General features: G+C 45.6%; 2 protein-coding genes across 6 annotated transcripts in view; one reads left to right on the forward strand and one right to left on the reverse strand.

Annotated features, from left to right (window-relative positions):
• LOC139249265 (E3 ubiquitin-protein ligase RNF170-like) overlaps positions 1-8,416 on the forward strand; it is a 58,437-nt gene extending 50,021 nt beyond the window's left edge. Inside the window, exon 10 of one of the 3 annotated variants that reach the window (XR_011591122.1) lies at positions 8,194-8,413. The gene's annotated coding sequence lies outside the window, so the exon portion shown is untranslated. Of the gene's footprint in view, positions 1-8,193 lie in introns of all 3 variants that reach the window. The other 2 variants (XR_011591123.1, XR_011591125.1) reach the window with 2 other exon arrangements.
• On the reverse strand, positions 601-11,624 carry LOC139249234 (transcription factor Jun-like). Of its 3 annotated transcripts, XR_011591121.1 has the most exons (4): positions 11,295-11,623; positions 10,479-10,532; positions 6,982-7,847; positions 601-820 (listed from the first exon to the last, which is right to left on the reverse strand). XR_011591121.1 is itself a non-coding variant. In XM_070872283.1 (3 exons), exons 1-3 carry the CDS (start codon positions 11,572-11,574, stop codon positions 7,234-7,236), a joined length of 948 nt encoding a protein of 315 aa, XP_070728384.1. In that variant the 5' UTR covers positions 11,575-11,623; the 3' UTR covers positions 6,835-7,233. The 3 variants fall into 3 exon arrangements, 2 of the variants coding, with proteins under 2 accessions (XP_070728385.1, XP_070728384.1); XM_070872283.1 differs by lacking the exon at positions 601-820 and having other exon boundaries at positions 6,835-7,847; XM_070872284.1 differs by lacking the exons at positions 601-820; positions 10,479-10,532 and having other exon boundaries at positions 6,834-7,847; positions 11,295-11,624.
• Between the last annotated feature and the right edge of the window lie 14,046 nt (positions 11,625-25,670).

Consider the following 25,670-nt stretch of genomic DNA (forward strand, 5'->3'; position numbering starts at 1 on the left):
TGCTCCTATTTTTTATGTTATGTAACAGCAGTGAGCCTTTGGCGCAGTGGTAGCATCCACGCCTCTGGGGCGGAAGGTGCAGGGTTCAAACGCCACTCCAGAGAGTCCTGGCGAGCGGTGTCGGAGCTCCAGCTTTAAATTCTGTGTTGACATCCAGCGGGATGGTGGGTGTGGGTCGCCTACCCTCATCTTATGGGTTGTGGCAGCCTGTAAAACCCTCCTGCCGTATAAGACTAACCACTCTATCGGCTGGTAGAAAGATGATTACGGCCATGGAAGGAGCATTAGCGCGGTCAGTCAGACTGTTAATCAGCCTGAAAATCCTTCCACTACTTCACACGGTTCCCCAAAGTGAATAGCGAGAAGACACAAAAATGATGAGGATCTTGTGTAACTGAATGCTGTGATATGGCTATAAAGCAAAACTAATGCCAACTATAAAGCAAAATCACATCATTGAAGTTCTCAGATAAACTCACCATGAAGGTTTCTATATGGACAGACATTTCTTACTGGTATAAAGCTATTTGGAAAACTCAATACCATTTAGACACATAAACACTGGGTTTAAGATTGTGTGGAACAAATTCTCGAGAAATGTGAGAGGTCATAAACCACAGTTTATAAGAACTTTACAGGTGTAAAATAGTACCCTCACCAATGCAGGGACAGAGAGTCACAAAAAGTTATATTCTAAGACTGTCCCAGTACCTAATGTGCTCCAATATAATTAGCCCTAATAATTTGTTAGAAGCAATCCACATAGTTGAAGTTAAAATAACAGAAAATGCTGGAAATACTCAGGTGGTCAGGCCAGCATCTGTGGAAGAGAGAAACAGAGTTAATGTTTCAGGTCAGATCAAGTTAAAGTTAATGTCTCTTCATATTTTTAAATATTAAATATTATAAATCTTTAACCTGACACTTACTTCCTGTAACTATCACATTTTTCTGTCAGTCACACTTATGCCATACCTGGGTATCGTACAACTTCTAGGTGTCATGGGACTTGGTCTTAAACTGTAAAGTATGTACACTTTCCATTATATTTAGCTTCCAAGTCCTACCACTGCTAGGCATGACTCTTGCTCCTCCAAGCACCATCACATTGGCCTCGAAGTACAGCTAAGGTTTATTTAAAGTTTGTATTTATTGAGCTGTGTTCTCCCTGCAGGTTAAATTTTATTTTTGCTCACCACTGTAGCTTTTCCTGCTGCCTCCCCAAGGTGTCCCGTATGCATACACGTTTCAAGGGAAGGGAAATAGCAAGTGTAGGGGACAAGGGCATAGCGAGGGAGAAAGGGGCACAGTACAGAGGAAAAGGATGATAGTGAGAGTGGAAGAGGGTCGTAGGCCAAAGAGCAGCAGAAATAAGGGAGCAAAGAAAGTTTTTTAAAAAGCACATCAAAAAGAGACAGAAACAGAAGCAAAACTGTAGAAAGAAAACATTAAAAAGAGCGAGAACCAGAAGAGACGACACCAGCAAAATGAACACTGGATGAAGAGTATTCCTGCAACTTACTGTGAACAATGTCACAGGAGATCCACTAGTATTTTAAAAAAATCCTATTTACTTCTGCCTGGAAAAAATATGATCAAAATGTCTATTTTTATTATTTGCTGAGTATATTTTTCATAATGCTCAATTTAGAGACAATGGGAAATTCTTCGAGCACATACTACCCCTTGGCTTAGTTGCTTAATTGAGTGGAAAGTATTTCTAGCTATGATCAACTCACAGAGCAAGATTCAACAGGCAATAAATCCACCCAAAAAGGACTGGACAGCCTACATTCCAATTTTTCAGACCCCAAAATGTTACCAGTTAGGTTTAATTTTATATCTTCTGCAAATCTGGGGAATATATTTATTGGCACTGATGCAACTTCAAGTGTTTTAGTAAAAATGCAATCATAATAGGGAAGTGACCAATGGATTCTTACTGCATGCTCCAAGGCTAAAGCAGGTTTTAGTTGCAACGGATTTCAAAATCAACTGCAGCATAATTGAAAGAGCATCCATTCAAATGTCCTTTACAAAAAATTAAGTTTCCTAGAGTGGTTAACAGAACTATGATGATAATACAACTTTTATGTAACTCTAGTAACATAAGCACAATATCCCAGGTGCTGCAGACACAAAGAAGAGGGAACTAATACAGGCCTGTAGAAGCATGTTTAAATGGAGGCTTAAAGGTGGGGAGGGATAAAGTTTAGGGAGAGTTCCACAGTATCCAGGTGCAATGGTTGAAGGCTCTGCCACCAATGGAACATTATGATGGGGGACAAAGTGAACTAGAATTGAAAAGCAGAGATGCAGAGCTGTAAGCCAGAGGATTTCTGAAGATTTTGAAGCCCGAACACTGAGGGATGGGGATCCAATGGACAGTTAAGTGCAGGAGGCAGAGATACATTGGAATCCATGTAATGACAAAAGCACAACAGAGTATTTCTGCAGGAGCGGGAAGTTGAAATAGGGAGATACTTCAGAAACGGGGTAGAATGGTGGTGATAAATTGGATGTGAGATTTGAGCAGGGTGGAGCAGACTAAAGTTGTGCAACAAGCTTGAGCAGACATCTAGAAAGAGGAATGGAATCGTTCTGCTAGAGTATCAGGCAGGCACCAAACAGATCTTACTGATATTGATGTGCAGGATGTTTTATTTCATCCATTGCATAGCAAGTCATTGATTGAAGAGTGGTGGTGACGGTAAAGCTGAGCATCAGCATTCATATGCCTTTGTTACCTCTAAACTGGACTATTCCAATGCTCCCCTTACCAGCCTCCCACCTTCTAAACTTGAGCTCATCTCCCGTGCTCGCTGACCTACATTGGCTCCCCATTCGGAAACACCTCAATTTTAAGATTCGCATCCTTGTTTTAAATCCCTCCACGGCCTCATCCCTCCCTATCTCTGCAACCTCCTCCAGCCCTACAACCCTCTGACATCTCTACACTCCTCCAATTCTGGTCTATTGCACATCTCCAATTTTCATCACTCTACCATTGGTGGCCGAGCCTTCAGTTGCCTAAACCCCAAGCTCTACACCAATAACTTGTAGTTATATAGCACCTTTAATTTAGTAAAATGTCCCAAGGCGCTTCACAGGAGTATTATGAAATTTAAAAAAATTGACACCGAGCCACATAAGGAGAAATTAGGGCAGGTCACCAAAAGCTTAATCAAAGAGGTAGGTTTTAAGGAGCATCTTAAAGGAGGAAATAGAGGCAGAGAGATTTAGGCAGGGAATTCCAGAGCTTACGGAAGAGGCAACAGAAGGCATGGCCACCAATGGTTGAGCGATTATAATCAGGGATGCTCAAGAGAGCAGAATTAGAGGATTACAGATATCTCGGGATGGGTTGTGGGGCTGAAGATTACAGAGATAGGGAACGGCGAGGCCATGGAGGGATTTGAAAACAAAGATGAGAATTTTGAAATCAGGGCGTTGCTTAACCAGAAGTCAATGTGTCAGCAAGCACAGGGGTGATGGGCGAGCGAGATTCAGTGCGAGTTAGAACACGGGCAGCCGAGTTTTGGATCACCTCAACTTTACATAGGGTAGAATGTGGGAGGCCAGACAGGCGTGCGTTTGAATAGTAAATCTAGAGGTAACAAAGGCATGAATGAGGGTTTTGGCAGCAGTTGAGCAGAGGCAAGAGCGGAGATGGGTGACGTTACGGAGGTGGAAATAGGCGGTCGAAAGCTCATTTCACAGTCAAATATGACACCAAGATTGCAAATTGTCTGGTTCAGCCAAAGACAAAAGTTGGACATAACTTGCCACCCACATGAGTAGGCATCTGAGGGGACTTGATAAACGTCACCTAAACTGTTATCATGAAGGTAGATTCTATTCATGCCACTTGTGCTGGGTCCTGGTTGCGAACAGTCTGGTTCCGCTTCAGAGTTTGTGGCAGGAACCGAATTCAATGGCTTTGGTCTTGCCAATATTTAATTGGAGAACATTTCTGCTCATTCAGAACTGGATGTCAGTCAAGCAGTCTGACAATTTAGAGACCATGGAGGGAATCGAAAGAAGTGATGGTGAGGTATCATAGAAAATTACGATAGAAATAATGCAGGTAGAGCTGGACATCAGCGTACACGTAGAAAATGAAGCTGTGTTTGCAGATTATGTTGCCAAGGGGCACCATGTAGATGAGAAATAGAGGATAAAGGTTAGATTCACTGGCTACGATTAGATAGATAAGAATGGAACCAGGCTAGTGCAGTCCCACCCAGCTCGACGATGGTGGAGAGGCAGGGAGAGGCGTTGGAAAAGGGCAATCGTGGCAAAGGCTGCACACAAGTCAAAAAGGACGAGGAGGGCTAATTTGCCTTCGTCAGTCACAAAGGATGCCATTTGTGACTTTGATGAGAGCTGTTTCGGTACTGTGGCAGATGCAGAAACCAGATTGTAGGGATTCAAACATGGAATTACGGGAAAGATGGGCACGGATTACACCACTCGCTCTCTCCTCAGTTAAGGCACTCCTTAAAACCTACCTCTTTGACCAAGCTTTTGGTCACCTGCCCCAGTATCTACTTATGTGGCTCGGTATCAGTTTGTTTGTTAACGCTCCTGTGAAGCCCCTTGGAACGTTTTACTATGTTAATGGCACTATATAAATACAAGTTGTTGGTGTTGTTGAAGCTGATGCCTTGGTTTCAGATAATGGAAGATGGGTTACATAGGAGACATTATGGAGGACGAGAAGGCATAATACAGAATGTTGTTGGTGACCTTTGTCAAGGCCAGTGTTAATATTGTGGGTAGGACATAATCCAGACTATAGGGTAGAGGGAGTGGTGTATGTTTCTGAACCTCGATGAATAGTAACTGGATCTTGGTAGTAGTTAGAGAGGTCAAAGGGCAGCTTTTTAAAAAGGAGACAGGTTAATTACTGCAGTTTTAAAAGAAACAGTACCTGAAAAAAGGAAGCACTTAACTATCACCAAGCATTCAGTAGTACCATATACAAATGATCTCTTTGGTTAGATGATGAAATACAATTATGTTTATTTACCCACTACAAGTTAACTCCATTATTAAAATAGCAACATTGAAGTCTATATTGGAAAAAATCTCCCCCCTTTGAGCAAAAAACAGGATAATGAAGTTACTAACAATTCTTTTAACTGGTTAATATAAAAAGGCAATGCTTACAAAATGTGCAGATTTTTTTTTAATTATAACATTTTTCTTTCTACAAAAATGGAAGAAACTACCAACTGCTTTGCAAACATACTAAACCCATAAATCATGTATAGAAGTGCACTGAAGTTTTGCCATTACTATTAGAAATCATTAATACACATGTAAAACACAATATAAGGGGCAAACTATGGCCTTGAACAATACAGTATTTATTGGAATTTCCCAAAGATTTTCCTGAAATTAGCCACCGGTTTTGCTTTTTTTTGCTCCGCCGGGAGTCAGCATCACTGGACAGGGTAAGCAATGATGGGCCTGATGGTCTTCATTTATGTTTATCTGCATGTAGCTCTTCCAGATTTTTTTTTTTTAAATCCAGGAATAGCCATCTTCCTAAAGTATTGAACATCTCCATTTTAAATGGCAGAGGTTTATAACAATTTCAATCTTAATCCAAGTGCAAGTTAACTTACAGCAGAAACTGCTTGGTCGTTGTCTGAAAATTGATCAGACACCTTAGCATTTAAATTCTAGATAAATATACACTCTTAAATTAGCAATTAGTACCATTGAACAATCATTGTATTATTGAAAAAAAAGAGGAAGTTGTGCAGGTACAGCAGGTCTAAGAACATATGGAGGATACCTGAACATCAGTTTTAAGAATACAGAAAGAACCTGCATTTCTTATAGTGCCTTTCATGCTCTCTGGACATCCCAAAGCACTGTACAATCAATGAAGTACTTTTTGAAGTGTAGTCACTGTTGTAAAGTAAGAAAGGCGACAGCCAATTTGTGCACACCACAAGGGCAATTAAATAAATGACCAGATCATCTGTTTTAGGGATAAATGTTGACTGCACACCCAATCTTCGAAAAGTGCCATGGGATATTTTACATCCACCCGAGGGTAGATGGGACATTGGCCTAACAGCTCATCCGAAAGACAACACCTCATACAGTGCAGCACTCCAACAGTACTGCACTGAAAGTACTCTCAGACATACGAGATTATGCGCTCCAGCCTATGGAGTGGAGCTTGAAACCCATAACTCAAGAGGAGACTCGGACAAACCCGACACCTAAATCAGTACATGTACTATACAAGGAACATGGCTGAACTATCTGAGTATTATAGGTAACTTAACAGCCCTCTTCCACCAGTGGAGCACTTCCCTCGAGATGTTTAACATATTCCTAATGCATACAGTAACTATACAAAAGCAAATTATAAAATCCCAAGTTTAATGTATTTAGCCAAAACAATTGCACATAATGTTGATAATTAACTCCATCTCCAAGCTCTTGTTAAAGTGTGACATCAACAACAAATGATCGGTTGACAATCTTCTTCATTCCTTCTGCTCTTGTATTAAATTTCAGTCTCTGAAAGATCATACACCATTGTAATTATTTTGCACTTTTAAAACATCCGTTCCAGTGTATAGGATCTTAAACCTTTGCAATCTCCACAAAAAAATAATGTAGCATATCAAAGCTAATCTGAAAAATCTAAATTAAAAACCCTTACTCTTATGCTTTCTACTTCTACGTGTGGTCGTCTTCAGGTGGAAAAAGATCCACTATTTGCAAATGGGGAAATCATGAATCATTCGTTTTGAACGGGTTTTCAATTTCACTTTAAATAGCGAACAGCAGATACCTCCCCCCACCCCCCCCCCCCCCCCCCCACAACAAGGCAAGTAAATTAAGTCTGTTTTGCAAAGAGGTTTCCATCAATGTTCATTTCTTTTTGCTGCAAAGAAAACTTTAAAAGTATATTTAAAGAAAATAAGTTTCCAAAAACAGGTGAAATGTTACCAAAAAGTATTTTCACAAGAGAGCTGGAACGAGATCAGACACTAACAGGAGGTACACTAGGCTCTGCAGATTGTCTCTACTTATTCTTCCTCAAGATGAAGTATTCAAAGTTGCTCCACATAGCATTTCAAATGAATAACCTCTGATCACGTTTAGCAGCTTATTGGAGACAAGCGAGTCAAGATAAGCATCCAAACTATCACTTCTCAACAAAATTCAATTGTTAACCAAGCTATAGTAAAGGGTATATTGTTAAAAGCTGCCATTTTCCTCTGGTTTTAGGAGGCTAGATGAAGCAAGCACCACTTGACATCCATTATTGACATGATTCATCACTTTGTGTTTGAGGTGCACCACTTGCTCACGCAGGACACTGGCCGTTGAGGTCAATTCAATGTTTTCTGATTTTAGGGTCTTTACTTTGTCTTCCAGTCGAGCAATCCGCTCCAACTTCCTCCTTCGACAATTGGATGCTGCAATGCGATTTCTCTGTCTCTTCTTTTCAGCTCTGACCTGCTGCCCTCCTTGTTCTATTGGGGAAAGTGGTGGAGATTCACTCAGTGGACCTACTTCAGGCACTGTCTGAGGCTCCTCTTGATATTTTGGACACACAAGCTGAGCCAAGGCTGAGAAATGGTGCTGTGCAGGTGCTGGGCCTGCGTAGGGAACATGGCCAGTGGAATAATTTTCAGAGCCTGTGTTGGACAGACTTGGATTGTAGTTGCTGAGGTTAGTATACACAGGGACATCTCCCTTTGTCTGGGCCAGATGCAGATTGCCATGATAGATTGAAGTGGAGGTATGGGCCGAGCATGGGGTTCCCGGTAACACTAGGTGCTGATTCTGCTTGTGCAAATCCTGCAATGCTTTAAAAACAGAAAATCAAAATTACTCAGTTATCCATATTGTGTAGCAATATGCACAATCATACAGCACAGAAGGAAGTCATTTAGCCCACCATGCCTGTGCCTGCTCTTTGAAAGATCTATCCAAGTAGTCCTATTCCTCAGCTCTTTCCCCATAACCATGCAAATGTTTTCCTTTTCAAGTATATATCCAATTCCCTTAATAACTACTGTACATTTCACATTTTCTCAATACATTATCTGACTGGTTGATTTTTTTTTCTACAAGATTATGCTGGTTACTTTTATTTTCAATGGCCTTTTCAAATACATTGAAGTATTAACAATCTTCTCTCATTTATTTCAGTGTTAACCCAGGAGTACTGGTGACAATGGCAACTGGCAAGGAGCCAAAACCATATCAAGTCCTTAAGCGAGCATAACTTGTCATCACAGTTATTTGTTAATGACTTTAGGTCAATTGAAAATTGGAGATAGATTTTTGTTAAGTTGGGATGTAATGGAACCGAAATGGCATATAAGCTACTGGTCACATAAGAACATAAATAGAAACAGGAGTAGGCCACCTGGCCCCTCGAGCCTGCTCTGCCATTCAGTAAGATCATGGCTGATCTGATCATGGACTCAACGCCACTTCCTCGCCCGCTCCCCATAACCCCTTATCGTTTAAAAAAATGTCTAATTCTGTCTTAAATTTATTCAATGTCCCAGCTTCCACAGCTCTCGTAGGCAGAAAATTCCACAGACTTACAACCCTCAGAAGAAATTTCTCCTCATCTGTTTTAAATGGGCAGCCCCTTATTCTAAGATCATGCACTCTAGTTCTAGTCTTTCCCATCAGTGGAAACATCCTCTCTGCATCCACCTTGTCAAGCCCCCTCAATCTTATTTGTTTCAATAAGATCACCTCTCATTCCTCTGAATTCCAATGAGTAGAGGCCCAATCTACTCAACCTTTCCTCATAAGTTAACCCCCTCATCCCCGGAATCAACCTAGTGAACCTTCTCTGAACTGCCTCGTAAATATGGAAACCAAAACTGCACGCAGTATTCCAGGTGTGGCCTCACCAATACCCTGTACAGCTGTAGCAAGACTTCGCTGCTTTTATACTCCATCCCCTTCGCAATAAAGGCCAAGATACCATTGGCCTTCCTGACCACTTGCTGTACCTGCATACTATTCTTTTGTGTTTCATGCACAAGTACCCTCAGGTCTCGCTGTACTGCAGCACTTTTCAATCTTTCTCCACTTAAGTAATAACTTGCTCTTTTGATTTTTTTTCTGCCAAAGCATGACCTCACACTTTCCAACATTTTACTCCATCTGCCAAATTTTTGCCCACTCACTTAGCCTATGTGAGATTAGTGGGAAAGCGGGTTGTGTAGAGGACAGAGAGGCTGCAAAGAGATTTAGATAGGTTAAGCGAATGGGCTAAGGTTTGGCAGATGGAATACAATGTCGGAAAGTGTGAGGTCATCCACCTTGGGGAAAAAAAAACAGTAAAAGGGAATATTATTTGAATGAGGAGAAATTACAACATGCTGCGGTGCAGAGGGACCTGGGGGTTCTTGTGCATGAATCCCAAAAAGTTAGTTTGCAGGTGCAGCAGGTAAGCAGGAAGGCGAATGGAATGTTGGCCTTCATTGCGAGAGGGATGGAGTACAAAAGCAGGGAGGTCCTGCTGCAACTGTATAGGGTATTGGTGAGGCCGCACCTGGAGTACTGCGTGCAGTTTTGGTCACCTTACTTAAGAAAGGATATACTAGCTTTGGAAGGGATACAGAGACGATTCACTAGGCTGATTCCGGAGATGAGGGGGTTACCTTATGATGATAGATTGAGTAGACTGGGTCTTTACTCGTTGGAGTTCAGAAGGATGAGGGGTGATCTTATAGAAACATTTAAAATAATGGAAGGGATAGACAAGATAGAGGCAAAGGTTGTTTCCACTGATCGGGGAGACTAGAACTAGGGGGCACAGCCTCAAAATACGGGGGAGCCAATTTAAAACCGGAGTCGAGAAGGAATTTCTTCTCCCAGAGGGTTGTGAATCTGTGGAATTCTCTGCCCAAGGAAGCCGCTGAGGCTAGCTATTGAATGTATTCATGTCACGGATAGATAGATTTTTAACCAATAAGGGAATTAAGGGTTACGGGGAGCGGGTGGGTAAGTGGAGCTGAGTCCACGGCCAGATCAGCCATGATCTTGTTAAATGGCGGAGCAGGCTCGAGGGGCTAGATGGCCTACTCCTGTTACTAATTCTTATGTATGTCCTTTTGCAGATTTTGTGTCACCTGAGATCTAATTGAATAGCCAAACAGGCACAAGGGGCTGAATGCCATACTTCTGATCTATGTTCCTAAGCTGGCAATCGTAATTGCTTTGTTAAATTATCTTTTGTACCTGTTCACTAGTTGAGTGATTTCTGGACCGCTAAATCTTTCTGCACCTCCAAAATTCCTAGCTTTCACCATTTAGAAAATATTCTGATTCATCTTGAGTCCACACTTCCCCATACTGAACTCCATCCACCAGTTTTATAATCTGTGTCCCTTTGCAGCTTTCTGCTCCCATCTACACTTGGCCACATTTTACATGCACCTGAATGCATTACTTGTATGAGCACTTACAGTAGGGGTGCGAGTTTTCAATCTGGTCCCTGCTTCCGAGCAGGAATCCTCTACCTGCAAATTGTAATGTACAAAGATTTTTTTTAAATCCAAGATAACTTTCAGTTTAAAAAAAAAAGTTAGAAAATTCGGTTACAAAAATACTCTGCAATAAAATTTGTGCTAAAGACTGTCAATATTTTAATCAATTTCCTCTTATATAGCACCTTAAATCTGGTGAAATATGCCAAAGGACTGGGGCAGGAGAGGTGGTGACAGAAAGCATAATTGAAGAACTAAGTCTTAAGGAAGCTTTTGAAGGTGGGAAGTACAACAAGACAGCGGGTTTATATTCTGGACTTCTGAAGTGCTGTCTTAAATGTCCGGTGATCTATACTACTTCGGTTTCCTTTCAAGCATACCCGAAGCCAAAAAGAATGGTACAGACACGCAGTGTCCATGTGCAGCTGGAAAAGTCGTGTCACAAGACGCTCAAAAACAGGGTATTTCCTTAAAACACATGGTGCGGTGCAAGCCTGTGAGCGTTCATGTAAGAACCGGTTTTGGGGTGGGAAAGAGAGACATGAATGCAAACCTGTTACAGATAGGGAGGAGAAATAGTTTTAAACATTCTGCTTTCGACAGCTGACAGGTTGAGTGCAGTGGGGAGGACAGAGACGTCTCCTCTCGCTCTCTCAGTGCACAGTGCACTCCTCGCCGCAAGCCCGCACACCCGCTCCCGGAGGCAGACGGCAATCCTAGGCCCAGAGCTCGCTCGCTCGCCCTCCCTCTCGCGGAGACCCAAAGCCTGCAACACCCGCCGCTCGCCACTCTCACCTTTCACAAACGGATGCACCAAGCCCTCCAGCTCCCGTCCGACGCCGGGCCCGTCGGCCTGGGCGACCGCCAGCCTGTCGAGATCGGCGAGAGAGGTGGTGGAGGAGGACAGCGTGAGCAGTGCGCTTCGCTCCGGGCTGCCCACCACCGGCGGCGGCTGCTGCTGCTGCTGCTGCTGCTGCCGACGATCGGCCGCGCTCTTCTTCTCCATCGGCGCCGTCTCGGGGTACCTGCGGACGCTCACGCTCACCGTCTCATCGTGGTAGAAAGGTGCTGCCATCCGCCGATCGCCTCAGCGAGAACTTGACGCCAAGCCCTCGAGCGTCTCCCGCCCCTCCCCCCTGTCCGCCCGCCGGGTCACTCAGAACGTGGCGCCAGCCCGGCCGGTGACGCACGTCCTCGCGCCGATTACGCACGTTCCCGAAATAACGCTGACGTCACCGCGTGCGTTCCCACGGCAACGGGGCACCGAAGATTCCAAAATTCGTCACAGCTCCCACTCAGCGCAGTCATCGGGGTACTGGCCCGCAGAGTGTTTCACCAGAGCGAAGCAGTCAGTCCCACCCTGCTAGAAGGTTGTTTTTATAAAATAGATGCACGGACTCCCACAGCAATTTTCCCTTTAATTTTTTCCCCACAATATATATAGGCTGCGCGGCTCACGCTTCTGGTTGATGCCAATTGACCAAAGCGGTAAGCATGTGCCACCCCCTCCCCCCCCCACACCCACACCTTCTTAAAGGGACACAACCAATAGAAACTGAAACTTAACCAAAATTAAAGCAAACAACGAATTAAATCAGAAAAGTTACAAGTGCTCACTCTTATTGCACACTTATTGATGGTGATTGCCATCACCCAATATAGAGGTAAGCATGTGCAGCCACAACCAATAAAGACTGCAACTTAACCAAAAAAATTAAAAGGAAACTTAACAATTTAAATTCAAACACTACACCCCAGGGTGATGATGCACTTCAGACCCGCCGGTCCCCACTGGTCCCGGAAGGCCTCCAGCGTGTACCGTGTGCTCCCATCTCCAGGGACGTCCGGGCACGAACATAGCCACGGAAGACAGGGAGGCAGTCGGGCCGAACGAACTGCACTGATGCTTATTTCCACCTTCGTAACATCGCCTGTCTCCGCCCTTGCCTCAGCTCATTTGCTGTTGAAGACCTCATCCGTGCCTTTATTACCTCTAGACTTGACTATTCCAACGCACCCCTGGCTAGTCTCCCACATTCTACCCTACGTAAACTAGATACAATCCTGTTATGTATGCAATAAAGGTTCAAACTGAGTACTGTTTAATTAAGCAAGCTTGCTTCTGCTTTATTTACACCCAAATTGGCTGACTCACAAAATGTCTGGCCTTTTATACCAGAGCAGCACCATGTGCGTGCTGCTCAGTGGCCTCCAACAATGACACCATCTGCTGGCTACAAACAGCATGTACATACATGATAATACCCTCCTCTGAGATCTTATCACAGTCACAGGTTGAGACGATCTGGTGCTTTACGCTCCCGGGTTAACCGTCTCAGTTCGATTCCGGCCTTGGGCAAATGTGTGGAGTCTGTTGTGGCTGGTGGCTGGATGGCTGACTTGTTGGGGGTGGCAGTGGCCATGTCAGGAATTGCAAGTCCATTTTTATTGAACAAGTCCGTGATGGAAATTCCGGGTTCACTGATGATCCTTGAGTCCACTGAAGGCTGCTGGTAGGTTGGTTGGTCGTCGACGGTTTCTTCATCTGACTGCTCTGGCTCAACTGTGTGCCTCAGCTTTGTTTGATCCATGTGTTTCCTGCAAGTTTGCCCATTCTTGAGCTTAATAACAAATACTCTGTTGCCCTCCTTGGCCATGACTGTACCAGCAATCCATTTGAGACCCTAACCATAATTCAACACATATACAGGATCATTACCAGAAATCTCACAAGACGCAGTTGCGCAATCGTGGTACTCTTGTTCATTCTGTCTTCTGTATTCAACATGATTACTTAAATGCGGCTGTACAAGAGATAACTTGGTCTTAAGACCACTTTCATCATGAGTTCAGCAGGCGAGAACCCTGTGGATGTGTGGGGTCTTGTCCTGTAACTCAGCAGTATGCAAGACAACGGGTCTGCAGTGACCCTCGGGTTACTCTCCTCATGCTTTGCTTGATAATTTGTACTTCACGTTCTGCTTGCCCGTTGGATGCAGGCTTGAACGGTGCTGATCTTACATGTTTTATGCCGTTGAGTTTTACAAAGTCCTGAAACTCCTGACTGGTGAAGCACGACCCATTGTCGCTCACCACTATGTCAGGCAGACCATGTGTTGCAAACATGACATTGAGATTCTCTATGGTTGCCGTGGACGTACTGGATGATATGATTATGCATTCTATCCACTTCGAATAAGCATCCACCACCACTAAAAACATCTTGGCCAGGAAGGGACCTGCAAAATCTACATGGATCCTGGACCAAGGTTTGGATGGCCATGACCACAGATTCAGCGGCGATTCTGCTGGTGTTTTGCTGAGCTGCATGCATGCTTCCAGCTCAGAATCAATTCCTGGCCGCCATACGTGGGACCTGGCGATGGCCTTCATCATCACTATACCAGGATGTGTGCTGTGTAACTCACGCACCAACTTCTCTCTCCCTTTCTTAGGCATTACAACTCGATTGCCCCACAATATGCAATCTGCTTGAATAGACAGTTCGTCCTTGCGACGAATGTACAGTTCAGCATTCTCGCGCATTTGCTTAGGTATGACAGACCAATCCCCTTTGAGGATGCAACCCTTTACCACCAATAATATCGGGTCCTAGCTGGTCCAGGTCTTAACTTGTTAAGCCGTGACAGGGGTACCTTCACTCTCAAAAGCATCCATGATTAACATTAAATCTGCCGGTTGTAGCGTTTCCACTTCCGGTATGGGTAACGGCAACTGGCTCAAAGCATTGGCACAATTCTTTGTGCCAGGTCTGTGGCGAATGACATAATCATAGGCAGATAATGTCAGCGCCCACTTCTGATGCGGGATGAAGCATTGGTATTGATACCTTTGCTCTCGGAAAACAACAAAATGAGCAGTCTCTAATTCAAACCTCAGACCGAACAGGTATTGATGCGTCTTTTTAACACTGTACACACATGCTTAAGCTTCTTTTTCTACCATACTGTAGGCTTTTTCTGCTTTAGACAAACATTTAGATGCATATGCGACAGGTTGAAGTTTCCCTGACTCATTGGCTTGTTGTAACACGCAACCAATTCCATATGACGATGCGTCACTGGCCAAAGCTAAATGTTTACATGGGTCATAATGTAGCAGCAGCTTGTCCGAGCAAAGCAGATTGGTGGCTTTCTCGAAAGCTCTGTCTTGCAATGCGCCCCATACCCAGCTGTTGCCTTTTCTCAATAGCATGTGCAGTGGTTCAAGTAAGGTGCTCAATTTAGGTAGGAAATTATCAAAGTAGTTGAGTAGACCCAGGAACGAACGTAGCTCCGTCATGTTCTGCGGCTTGGGTGCATTCTTGATGGCTTTGGTTTACACGCCAGTAGGTCTGATGCCATCAGCGGCAATTTTCCTCCCGAGGAATTTGACCTCCGGTGCCATGAAGATGCACTTCGAGCGTTTAAGTCTGAGTCCCATTCTGTCCAAACGCAGTAGAACCTCTTCCAGGTTGTTCAGATGTTCTTTGGAGTCACGACCGGTGATCAGGATGTCATCTTGGAACACGATGGTTCTGGGAACGGAATTCAGTAGACTTTCCATATTCCTCTGGAATATTGCTGCAGCCAAGCGAATTCCAAATGGGCACCTGTGGTAAATAAACAGTCCTTTGTGTGTGTTAATGCACGTAAGTCTCTTCGACGTCTCAACTAACTCCTGCGTCAAATAGGCCGACGTCAAGCAAGTTTTGTGAACGACTTCCAGCTGGCTAGTGTAGCAAACAAGTCATCAGCCTTCGGTAACAGGTATTGATCTTGTTTCGAAACCCTGTTGATCATAGCCTAGTAGTCGCCACAAATTCTGACTGTGCCATCACTTTTCAGCACAGGAACAATGGGACTGGCCCATTCATTAAATTCGACCGATGATATGATCCCTTCACGCTGGAGTCTGTCCAGTTCAATTTCGACCTTCTCCCTCATCATATATGGCACTGCCCGAGCTTTATGATGGACGGGTCTTGCATCTGAGTCCACGTGGATCTGCATCTTGGCTCCCATGATACCCGGTTTGAACAGCGAGGGGAACTTGCTCAATACTTGGGCACATGTATCTTCCTCTTACGACAACGCCATTATGTCGTTCCAGTCACATCTGATTTTCTCCAACCAGCTCCTGCCGAGCAATGTTGGACCATTGCCTGGAACATTCCACAGCGGTAACTCGTGAACTGCACCGTTATACGACACATTAATTTGTGCACTGCCAATCACCTTTATCAGTTCTTTGGTGTATGTGCGCAGCTTGGTGCTAACAAGGCTCAGCCTGGGCCTCACAGTCTTAGTATCCAACAGCTTATTAAATGCCCTCTCTTTCATGATCGATTGACTCGCCCGTGTTCAGTTCCATCGATACCGGTATCCCATTAAACTTTAAGTTAATCAAAATTGGTTTACTCTTGGTTATGAAAGAGTACAGTCCATACACTTCCTCCTCTGGCATGTCGGATTGCATATCCGGATCCATGCTAGTCTGACTCTCATCCTCCACGTGGTGTGTCGCAGCTCGCTTGCTCATCTGCGGACACTTGCGCTGGAGATGCCTCACTCTCAGACAGCCTTTACAACTATATTGCTTAAATTGGCACTGGGGGTGCCGATGATTTCCCCCACAACGCCAACAAGGAGAAGTCGAATACATTCCTGCTGGCGGACTTTGGGCGGCCACAGGTTTCACGAATGCAACCGAATAGGCCCTGCCATGTGCCGCTCTGCTGAACATTGAATCATTCGCGAACGCAGCCAGATAGGCCCTGCCATGTGCCGCGCTGCCGAATGCCGAATCAATCGCATTTACAGTACTCGCCGAGGTTCGGTTCTTCACCGATATTTGCTTTAAACTCCTGTCCGTCGTCATACATGATTGAGTGATCTGGATGGCCCTTTTTAAATCCAACTCCTCCACCGCCAGAAGTTTGCGCAGGATCGCCTCGTGGTTGATACCGATAACAAAGAAGTCCCGCAGCATGTCTGCCAACACCATCCCGAACTTGCACGACCCCGCTAGGCGTCTCAGGTCGGCAATGAATTCTGCCGCGCACTGGCCCTCCGATCGAACGTGTGTATCAAACCTGTATCTCAAGGTGATGATGCCGTCATCTGGCTTGAGGTGCTCCCGTACCAATGTACACAACTCCTTGTACGTTTTCTATGTTGGATCACTAGGCATGAGTAGATTCTTTATCAGACCGTAGATCTTTGAACCGCACACAGTGAGGAACACGGCCCAGCGCCGATCTGCATCATCGATCCCCTTCATTTTTTTGGCCACGAAGTACTGGTTCAAACGGCTCACAAAATCTGCCCAATCTTCTCCCTCCACGAATTGCTCTAAAAATCCAATTGTGCTCATTTTGCAAACAAAGGTTCTTGTATTCTCGTCGCCAAATGTTATATATGCAATAAAGGTTCAAACTGAGTATTGTTTAACTAAGCAAGCTACAACCTTGCTTCTGCTTTATTTAGACCTAAAGTGGCTGACTCACAAAATGGCTGGCCTTTTATACCAGAGGAGCACCATGTGCGTGCTGCTCAGTGGCCTCCAACAATGACACCACCTGGTGGCTACAAACAGCATGATCCAAAACTCGGTTGCCCGTGTCCTAACTTGCAGCAAGTCCCACTCACCCTTCACTCCTGTGCACGCTGACCTACATTGGCTCCCGGTTAAGCAATGCAGTTTGTGGTGTGGACTAAAGACAATGGCTTTGATCTTCCCATTATTTAATTGGAGAAAATTTCTGCTCATCCAGTACTGAATGTCGGAGAAGCAGTCTGACAACTTAGAGACCATGGAGTGGTCGAGAGAAGTGGTGGTGAGGTAGAGCTGGGTGTCGTCAGTGTACATGTGGAAACTGACTATGTTTTTGGATGATATCGCCAAGGGGCAGCATATAGATGAGAAATAGAAGGGGACAAGGCTAGATCCTGGGGGACACCAGAGGTAACGATACGGAGTGAGAAGAGAAGCCATTGCAGCAAATCTTCTGGCTACGATTAGATTGATAAAATGGAACCAGGCGAGTGCTGTCCCACCCAGCTGGATGATGGTGGAGAGGCGTTGGAGGAGGATGGAGTGGTCAAAGGCTGCAGAGAGGCTGAGGAGGATGAGGAGGGATAGTTTACCTTTTTCACAGTCACAAAGGATGTCATTTGTGATTTTGATGAGAGCCGTTTCGATACTGTGGCAGGAGCGGAAACCAAATTGAAGGGATTCAAACATGGAGTTCCGGGAAAGATGGGCACGGATTTGGGAGGTGACAACATGTTCAATGACATTGGAGAGGAAAAGGAGGTTGGATGTGGTCCAGCCAGATCTGGTGGTGAATGGTTAAACCAGTTTTCCGCCACATCCGTTCAAGACTGCAAGCCTTGGACTGGAGGAAGCGACGGTGAGTGTTGTACCAGGGGGAATGGCCAGGGTGAGAGAGAATAATGGTTTTAATAGGGACTAAGGCATCAAAGGCAGTGGTGAGGGTGTAGTGCATCAGATTGGTGGCTGCAGAAATGTCATGGTGAAAGGAGGGCCATATAAAGTCCTTACTCTACAATATGAAACCACACGAGGCACATTCTGGGGACAAGGTCACCCTGTGACTGTAACTCTTTATTTACAGGACTCCAAAGACGATGACCCTGTGTGGGACCTCCCTTTTTATACCTGTGTGATCAGGTAAGGAGTGTCTCCTACAAGTTCACCCCTTGTGGTCAAGGTGTGCATCTAGGTTGAGTGTATACAGTAATACAGTGGTGTTACATTGTGGTTACATACATGACATCACCTTTCCCCCCCCCAAAGTCTTATTGGGATCATAGGTTTAGTCTTTCAGGTGGTCTACGCTCCCTCGTGGAGCGCCGCAGTTGGGGCTCTGGTTGTTGGATACTGACGTGAGTGTCGCTGATCGCAGGGACTGTGCATTCTTCTGATTGCTCTTGTTGCTCATTCACTGGCGGTGTTGTGAGCTCCATCGCATGGTCTTCTTCAGGTTCCTCTCTGTCGATTCTGAACCTTTTTTTTACTTGGTCCAGATGCTTACGGCATATCTGACCATTGTTGAGTTTTACCACGATGACACTATTCCCCTCTTTGTCAATTACAATGCCCTCAAGCCATTTGGGCCCCATGGCGTGACTGAGGATGAATACAGGATCATTTATTTCTATACATCTCCTCCTTGAATTTCGGTCATGGTACTCATTTTGTGACTTGCGCTTGCCCTCAACTATGTTGGTCAGGACTGGGTGAATGAGGGACAACTGAGTTTTGAGTGTCTGTTTCTTTAGTAGCTCTGCGGGCGGGACCTCCGAGAGCGAGTGTGGTCAGGATCTATAGGCCAGCAGGAGACGCGATAGGTGGCATTGTAGGGCGGGTCCTTGAATCCTGAGCATACCTTGCTTAATGATTTGGACCGCACATTCCGCCTGGCCATTGGAGGCCGGCTTGAACGGCGCAGTCCTGACGTGGTTGATGCCATTGCCTGACATAAACTCCCGGAATTCGTAGCTTGTGAAACATGGGTCATTATCACTAACCAGGATGTCCGGCAAGCCGTGGGTTGCAAAGATCACACGTAGGCTTTCCACGGTGGTGGATGATGTGCATGAATTCAGAATGATGCACTCGATCCATTTCGAGTACGCATCTACCACAATAAGGAACATCTTTCCCGTGAACGGGCCCGCGTAGTCAACATGAATGCGTGACCATGGCCTGGTGGGCCAGGGCCACGGGCTGAGCGGGGCCTCCCTGGGGGCATTAACCAGCTGGGCACACGTCATGCACCAGCGAACACAGTGTTCCAGGTCTGAATCAATTCCAGGCCACCAAACGTGTGACCGGGCAATGGCCTTCATCAGCACAATGCCCGGGTGCTCGCTGTGGAGTTCCCTGATGAATGCCTCCCTGCCCTTCTGGGGCATAACTACCCGGCTGCCCCATAGTACGCAGTCGGCTTGGATGGAGAGCTCATCCATCCATCTGTGGAACGGTCTGACCTCCTCAGGTCATGCTCCATGTGCGGGCGTCCAATCCCCAGTCAGGACACATTTCTTAATCAGGGATAGGAAGGGATCTCTGTTTGTCCAGATTTTGATCTGGCGGGCTGTGATGGGAGAGCCTGCGCTGTCAAAGGCATCGACAGCCATGACCATCTCAGCACTTTGCTCCGCTGCCCCCTCAGTGGTGGCCAGTGGAAGCCTGCTGAGCGCATCAGCACAATTTTCAGTGCCGGGCCAGTGTGGGATGGAGTAGTCATAAGCAGCCAGCGTGAGAGCCCATCGCTGTATAGAAAACATAGAAAATAGGTGCAGGAGTAGGCCATTCGGCCCTTCGAGCCTGCACCGCCATTCAATGAGTTCATGGCTGAACATGCAACTTCAATACCCCATTCCTGCTTTCTCGCCATACCCCTTGATCCCCCTAGTAGTAAGGACTACATCTAACTCCTTTTTGAATATATTTAGTGAATTGGCCTCAACAACTTTCTGTGGTACAGAATTCCACAGGTTCACCACTCTCTGGGTGAAGAAGTTTCTCCTCATCTCGGTCCTAAATGGCTTACCCCTTATCCTTAGACTGTGACCCCTGGTTCTGGACTTCTCCAACATTGGAAAAATTCTTCCTGCATCTAACCTGTCTAAACCCATCAGAATTTTAAACATTTCTCTGAGATCCCCTCTCATTCTTCTGAACTCCAGTGAATACAAGCCCAGTTGATCCAGTCTTTCTTGATATGTCAGTCCCTCCATCCCGGGAATCAGTCTGGTGAACCTTCGCTGCACTCCCTCAATAGCAAGAATGTCCTTCCTCAAGTTAGGAGACCAAAACTGTACACAATACTCCAGGTGTGGCCTCACCAAGGCCCTGTACAACTGTAGTAACACCTCCCTGCCCCTGTACTCAAATCCCCTCGTTATGAAGGCCAACATACCATTTGCTTTCTTAACCGGCTGCTGTACCTGCATGCCAACATTCAATGACTGATGTACCATGACACCCAGGTCTCGTTGCACCTCCCCTTTTCCTAATCTGTCACCATTCAGATAATAGTCTGTCTCTGTTTTTACCACCAAAGTGGATAACCTCATATTTATCCACATTATACTTCATCTGCCATGCATTTGTCCACTCACCTAACCTATCCAAGTCACTCTGCAGCCTCATAGCATCCTCCTTGCAGCTCACACTGCCACCCAACTTAGTGTCATCCGCAAATTTGGAGATACTACATTTAATCCCCTCGTCTAAATCATGAATGTACAATGTAAACAGCTGGGGCCCCAGCACAGAACCTTGTGGTACCCCACTAGTCACTGCCTGCCATTCTGAAATGTACCCATTTACTCCTACTCTTTGCTTCCTGTCTGCCAAGCAGTTCTCAATCCACGTCAGCACACTACCCCCAATCCCATGTGCTTTAACTTTGCACATTAATCTCTTGTGTGGGACCTTGTCGAAAGCCTTCTGAAAGTCCGAATACACCACATCAACTGGTTCTCCCTTGTCCACTCTACTGGAAACATCCTCAAAAAATTCCAGAAGACTTGTCAAGCATGATTTCCCTTTCACAAATCCATGCTGACTTGGACCTATCATGTCACCTCTTTCCAAATGCGCTGCTATGACATCCTTAATAATTGATTCCATCATTTTACCCACTACCGATGTCAGGCTGACCGGTCTATAATTCCCTGTTTTCTCTCTCCCTCCTTTTTTAAAAAGTGGGGTTACATTGGCTACCCTCCACTCCATAGGAACTGATCCAGAGTCTATGAAATGTTGGAAAATGACTGTCAATGCATCCGCTATTTCCAAGGCCACCTCCTTAATACTCTGGGATGCAGACCATCAGGCTCTGGGGATTTATCAGCCTTTAATCCCATCAATTTCCCCAACACAATTTCCCGACTAATAAGGATTTCCCTCAGTTCCTCCTTCTTACTAGACTATCTGACCCCTTTTATATCCGGAAGGTTGTTTGTGTCCTCCTTAGTGAATACCGAACCAAAGTACTTGTTCAATTGGTCTGCCATTTCTTTGTTCCCCGTTATGACTTCCCCTGATTCTGACTGCAGGGGACCAACGTTTGTCTTTACTAAGCTTTTTCTCTTTACATATCTATAGAAGCTTTTGCAGTCTGTTTTAATGTTCCCTGCAAGCTTCCTCTCGTACTCTATTTTCCCTGCCCTAATCAAACCCTTTGTCCTCCTCTGCTGAGTTCTAAATTTCTCCCAGTCCCCGGGTTCGCTGCTATTTCTGGCCAATTTGTATGCCACTTCCTTGGCTTTAATACTATCCCTGATTTCCCTTGATAGCCACGGTTGAGCCACCTTCCCTTTTTTATTTTTACGCCAGACAGGGATGTACAATTGTTGTAGTTCATCCATGCGGTCTCTAAATGTCTGCCATTGCCCATCCACTGTCAACCCCTTAACTATCATTCGCCAATCTATCCTAGCCAAATCACACCTCATACCTTCAAAGTTACCCTTCTTTAAGTTCTGGACCATGGTCTCTGAATTAACTGTTTCATTCTCCATCCTAATAAAGAATTCCACCATATTATGGCCACTCTTCCCCAAGGGGCCTTGCACAACAAGATTGCTAATTAATCCTCTCTCATTACACAACACCCAATCTAAGATGGCCTCCCCCCTAGTTGGTTCCTCGACATATTGGTCTAGAAAACCATCCCTTATGCACTCCAGGAAATCCTCCTCCACTGTATTGCTTCTAGTTTGGTTAGCCCAATCTATATGCATATTAAAGTCACCCATGATAACTGCTGCACCTTTATTGCATGCACCCCTAATTTCCTGTTTGATGCTCTCCCCAACATCACTACTACTGTTTGGAGGTCTGTTCACAACTCCCACTAACGTTTTTTGCCCTTTGGTGTTCTGCAGCTCTCCCCATATAGATTCTAAATCATCCAAGCTAATGTCCTTCCTAACTATTGCATTAATCTTCTTTTTAACCAGCAATGCTACCCCACCTCCTTTTCCTTTTATTCTATCCTTCCTGAATGTCGAATACCCCTGGATATTGAGTTCCCAGCCCTGATCATCCTGGAGCCACGTCTCTGTAATCCCAATCACATCATATCTGTTAACATCTATTTGCACAGTTAATTCATCCACCTTATTATGGATACTCCTTGCATTAAGACACAAAGCCTTCAGGCTTGTTTTTTTAACACCCTTTGTCCTTTTAGAATTATGATGTAGTGTGGCCCTTTTTGTTTCTTGCCTTTGTTTACTCGGCCTTCCACTATTGCTTTTTACCTTTCTACCATCTGTTTCTGACTGCATATTACTTCGCCCTGTCTCGCTGCATAGGTTCCCATCCCCCTGCCATATTAGTTTAAACACTCCCGAACTGCATTAGCAAATGTTACCCCCAGGACATCAGTTCCAGTCCTGCCCAGTGCAGACCGTCCCTTTTGTACAGGTCCCACTTCCCCCAGAGCTGGTTCCAATGTCCCAGGAATTTGAATCCCTTCCTCTTGCACCACTGCTCAAGCCACGTATTTATTCTAATTATCCTGCTCCCTCTACTCTGATTAGCACGTGGCACTTGTAGCAATCCAGAGATTACTACCTTTGAGGTCCTACTTTTTAATTTAACTCCTAGCTCCCTAAATTCAGCTTGTAGGACCTCTTCCCGCTTCTTACCTATATCGTTGGTACCTACATGTACCACGACAACTGGCTGTTCACCCTCCCTCTCCAGAATGCTCTGCAGCCACTCCGAGACATCCTTGACCCTTGCACCAGGGAGGCAACATACCATCCTGGAATCTCGGTTACGGCCGCTGAAACTCCTATCTATTCCCCTTACAATAGAGTCCCCTATCACTATAGCTCTCCCACTCTTTTTCCCGCCCTTCTGTGCAGCAGAGCCACCCATGGTGCCATGAACCTGGCTGCTGGTGCCTTCCACTGGTAAGTCACCTCCCCCAACAGTATCCAAAACGGTATATCTGTTTTGGAGGGAGATGACCGCAGGGGACTCCTGCACTACCTTCCTGCTCTTGCCTTGTCTCTTGGTCACCCATTCACTATCTGTCCTAACCTTTACCTGCGGTGTGACCAACGCACTAAATGTGCTTTCCACAACATTCTCAGCATCACGCATGCTTCAGAGTGAGTCCATCCGCAGCTCCAGTGCTATCATGCGGTCTGTCAGGAGCTGAGCTGGACACACTTCCCGCACACATAGTGTCCCTGACTTCCCACATAGCCACAGGAGGAGCATGACACGGGTCCGAGCTCTCCTGCCATGACTTAACCCTTAAATTAATTTACTTACTAAAATTTACTTAAACACCAAACAGCTACTTCGTAGTTCACTGCCAATTAAACCAATCTAAAATCAGTCTAAAAGAGAGTTATACTTACCAGTCAAACAGCCAACCACTTATCAGTTTGGCTGTGACGTCACCTCTTGATTTCGCACCCCTCTATCTTTGTCTGCAGTTGGTTGGGCTGGTCTCTGGGTCCCCATCTCCTACTCTCGCACTCCTTATCAGCTGCTCAAGTGTCAGCACTGCTAGGAAAAACAAGACAAAACAGCACCTGCCACCCCCACTTGCCCGAACTCACCCACTTACCAAACTCACGAATGCCACTCTTTGCTGCTGCACTCCGTGCTCTGCAAGACTGCCTCTTTTTAAACTGTATCTAGGTCAGATGACTTACTACTGGTCAGTCGTTTACAGAACTGATTTTAACTAGCTGCTAATTGCCTCCTACTGGAGAGTTACCTTGTTTTTCTCTGCCTAAACCTGAAAGATTCCCAACTATTTAACTTTTCCCCTTTAAATTAAACTGTTACTGACTTTGAAGCTACTGGCAATTGCCACTAACAATTTACTCCAGCCTCCAAATGGTTTAAAGAGAATAACCCTTAAAACTCACCCACTTACCAAACTCACAAATGCCACTCTTTGCTGCTGCACTCCGTGAGCAGATGCGTTGGCATTGATAGCCTTGCTGTCTGACAATAGGGATGTTAAGGGCTTGTGGTCCGTCTCTAGTTCAAACTTCCGACCAAAGAGGTACTGATGCATTTTTGTTACACCATAGTCACATGCAAGTGCTTCCTTCTCGAACATCCCATATCCCCGTTCTGCTTGAGAGAGCGACTTGGAGACATAAGCCACAGGTTGTAGTTGACCCTCAGCATTGCCCTGCTGCAACATGCACCCAACCCCATAGGACGATGCATCACATGTCAGAACCAATTTTTTACAGGGGTTGTACAGGGTCAACAACTTGTTTGAACAAAGTAGGTTTCGCGCCCGATCAAAAGCCCGTTCCTGACAGTCCCCCCAAAACCAATCGCAACTCTTACGCAGGAGCATGTGTAGCGGCTCCAACAACATGCTCAAGTTCGGCAGAAAGTTCCCGAAATAGTTCAACAGTCCCAGGAATGAACGCAACTCCGATGTGTTGCAGGGCCTGGGTGCACGTCGAATCGCCTCTATTTTGGATTCGGTGGGCCGAATCCCATCTGCAGCAACCCTCCTGCCCAGAAACTCAACCTCAGGAACTAAAAACACACATTTAGACTTCTTGAGTCACAGGTTGTGGAGGTGTTCCTCGGTGTCTCGACCCGTGATGAGGATGTCGTCCTGGAATACAATAGTTCCAGGAATGGATTTAAGCAGGCTTTCCATGTTTCTTTGAAAAATCGCGGCCGCTGATTGAATGCCAAACGGGCACCTGTTATAAACGAACAGTCCCTTGTGCGTGGTGATGGTGGTCAGTAGTTTAGATTCGTCGGCCAGTTCCTGGATCATATAGGCTGAAGTGAGGTCCAACTTGGTGAACAGCTTGCCGCCTGCCAGCGTGGCGAAGAAGTCCTCCGTTCTCGGGAGCGGGTATTGATCTTGTAGGGAAATCCGATTGATGGTGGCCTTGTAGTCGCCACAGATCCTGACAGAGCCATCCGATTTTAGGACGGGAACGATGGGGCTCGCCCAGTTGCTGAATTCAACAGGCGAGATGATGCCCTCTCTCAACAGCCAGTCCAATTTGCTCTCGATCTTTTCCCACATCACATACGGCTCCGCTCTGGCTTTGTGGTGCACTGGCCTGGCATCCGGGGTGATGTGTATCACTACTTTAGTGCCTTTGAAAGTTCCGA

The sequence above is a fragment of the Pristiophorus japonicus genome, chromosome 2 (genome assembly GCF_044704955.1).
Source record: "Pristiophorus japonicus isolate sPriJap1 chromosome 2, sPriJap1.hap1, whole genome shotgun sequence".
NCBI classification, from domain to species: domain Eukaryota; kingdom Metazoa; phylum Chordata; class Chondrichthyes; family Pristiophoridae; genus Pristiophorus; species Pristiophorus japonicus.

Bases quoted from the DNA above. Each gene is read 5' to 3' on its own strand.
- LOC139249234 (XM_070872283.1), bottom strand. From the start codon at position 11,574: ATGGCAGCACCTTTCTACCACGATGAGACGGTGAGCGTGAGCGTCCGC. The intron at 10,533-11,294 runs GTGAGAGTGGCG...TACAATTTGCAG, and splicing joins GGTGCATCCGTTTGTGAAAG to GTAGAGGATTCCTGCTCGGA. The intron at 7,848-10,478 runs GTAAGTGCTCAT...CTGTTTTTAAAG, and splicing joins TGAAAACTCGCACCCCTACT to CATTGCAGGATTTGCACAAG.